Source organism: Trypanosoma theileri (genome assembly GCF_002087225.1).
Source record: "Trypanosoma theileri isolate Edinburgh chromosome Unknown TM35_Tth_111_V1, whole genome shotgun sequence".
In the NCBI taxonomy this organism is placed as follows: Eukaryota; Euglenozoa; class Kinetoplastea; order Trypanosomatida; family Trypanosomatidae; genus Trypanosoma; species Trypanosoma theileri.
In genome coordinates, this window is record NW_021639953.1 from 18,978 (window position 1) to 21,442 (window position 2,465).

At 42.0% G+C, this 2,465-nt stretch overlaps 2 protein-coding genes across 2 annotated transcripts in view; both read left to right on the forward strand.

Annotated features, from left to right (window-relative positions):
* TM35_001111090 (uncharacterized protein) overlaps nt 1–767 on the forward strand; it is a gene marked incomplete at both ends in the record, with an annotated part of 855 nt that extends 88 nt beyond the window's left edge. The window contains one exon of the mRNA XM_029031714.1: nt 1–767. This exon is cut by the window's left edge and continues 88 nt beyond it. Coding sequence (XP_028876999.1) covers nt 1–767 — 767 coding nt within the window.
* A 691-nt stretch (nt 768–1,458) lies between these two features.
* TM35_001111100 (uncharacterized protein) lies at nt 1,459–2,361 on the forward strand (the record flags this gene model as incomplete). Its single annotated transcript, XM_029031715.1, has 1 exon — nt 1,459–2,361. One exon carries the CDS (start codon nt 1,459–1,461, stop codon nt 2,359–2,361), a length of 903 nt encoding a protein of 300 aa, XP_028877000.1.
* Nucleotides 2,362–2,465: the final 104 nt, after the last annotated feature.

The window sequence follows — 2,465 nt, forward strand, 5'->3', positions numbered from 1 at the left end:
TTAAGGAAAGCGTACAAGCGTTGAAAGAGGATACTGGTCCTAGTGGTAAACAGAATGGCCCTTCTGGTTGTAAACCCGTTGATAAAGACCAGAAAGAGCAAAAGAAGGCTGCGGAAGGGCCGGGAACAGAGGCAACAGAGAAAGAAATAACTAAGGAACATCAAGATACTGCAGTGGGTAAGATAGATGATCCTACTGGAATCCTTCAGGGAATTCAAACACAAATATTATCTGAAGCCGCCCCAAGTTCTTCTTCGTCTGTTGTTTCTTCTGCACCACGTTCTGGTGACCCCCCAAAAAGTGAAGAAACCTTATCTAAGCAGAGTGAGAGTGGTGGTCCCGCACAAGATACTAGTAACCAAAACGATAAACTTCAAGGTGAAAACACACAGAGCAACGAAAGCGATATAAAGGATGGACCTCAAAATACATCAAACTCTACTTTTTCTACTGAACCCAGTACTAGTAATTCGGAGACTCATGAAAACAGTACTACGAAGGAACAAACACCCTCTACACAGGACTCTCCATCAACCACTGATACAGGTAAGACCACTAAAGCCGAAAACACGACCTCCCTCACTATCAATACAACCAGTAACGAGGAATCAATCACACCAACGACAACACCACTTCCTCCTGTGTCTTCAAACACGATGATGCCAAATGTGAAGGCCAATGTTGACAGCAGCAGTATCAGCAGTTCTGTGTGGGTGCGTGTACCACTACTGATTGTGGTTACACTGGCCTGTATTCTTGTGTGCTGATTGTGGTGTGGTGTGACTCAGGTCATCCTTTGTTTTCTTTTTTCTTCTCTTTGCATACATCCACACTACAGTCTAATTAATCTTCCACCTGTTGGGATTACCTTCTTTTTTTTGTTTCTTAATGTTAATGTGTTTTGTGTGTGTTTTTTGCTCTCTGTGTTTATCCTATAATTATTATTATGGCTACTACTCCATTGTGTGTGTGTGTGTGTGTGTGTTCTTGGAGACTCTCTGTGTGTTTAACTGGGCTTGCACTGTAATGATGATGATGAATTGCTTTTTGTAGTGGGAAAAAAGAAATAATGATAACAGATGAATTTATATTTATAATTGCGTATATATACACATAGACTTATACCCATAGTTGGTGTATATTTCTGTGTTTACTGGGTAAATTGGGCTAATGTTTAATATCTTTTTATTTGATTGATGATTTTGCTGGGTCGCTGAGCTTTTTTTGAGATGTTTGTGTGTGTAGGCGTTTTTGTTTTTACTCTTACTGAGGTTATTGCTCTGTATTGCCTTCTGTAACTGGTAGGTTTTGCTTTCACGATGTGAGTTTCTATAGTGGTAATCGATTTTTGTGTATCATAACATGTTTGATACTTCATTTTTTTTCTTTCTTTACTTTTTGGTTTTCTTTTCTTTCTAGATCAGTGTTTTTACGTGAAACAAACCCCTTGTCTCTCTCATGATGATGATGCGCCGTGTGATGTGTGTGTTGGCCGTTCTGCTTTGCTGCGCCTGCGGGTATACCATGACGGCTGCTGCTGCTGAAGGGGCACCGAAGCCACAGGATATTGAGGGCTTGTATTCCCCGTGGGATGGAGAACCTATTAACGAAGTCATTACTTGTGTTGGGAAGAGTAGTGATCCTGCTGAAAAGAAGTGTTCAGAGTGGCTGAAAGACAGAAAGGATTGGAAACCTAAACCTTCAGTGGTTGACAAGGAAGAACGTTCCTCTGGAAGTCCGCGATCGGATAGTAGTGAACCACGACCTCAAAACCTTTCTGGAGCTTCACATGGAACGGAATCAGATGGATTACATGTGACACAAACAACGGAAGATAATCTCGAACATTCAGCTGCAGACGGTCAAAGGGAAAACGGTAAGGGTGAGAGTGGAAGTTCTTCTCTTGCTGAAGGAACGGATCACCATCAAGAGAATTCAGGTAGTGCCATCACTCGTCAAATAAATGGACCGGAATCAGGACCAAGAACAACTACAGAACAAGGTCCAACTCAAACGTCTAATACAGCACCACAACAGAACCGAAGTTCATTAAGTAATAAAGGGGATAACAGTGCACACGGTGATAATAATACTCCTCAACAACCTTCTCCTGCACCTGTTAATGCAACTGCCGCACCACACTCACAAGAAAACACTTCCACTACTCCGACGAGCACTGAGAGTACTACCAGTGAAGCACCAACCACCACTACATCTCCTGCACCCAACGCAGAGATCACCAACACCATCACTTCCACAGTACAGAATAAGGCTAATGCTGACAGCAGTATCAGTTCTATGTGGATGCGCACTGCAGCACCGCTACTGATTGTGGCTGTGTTGTTCTCCGCTACCCTGTAATGAACGGTGAGACTCACTTGAGGACAAATAATAATAAAGGTTATCTTAATATAATTATAATTGCGTACATCCCTCATGGGTGAATAAATTAATAATCTGTTTAC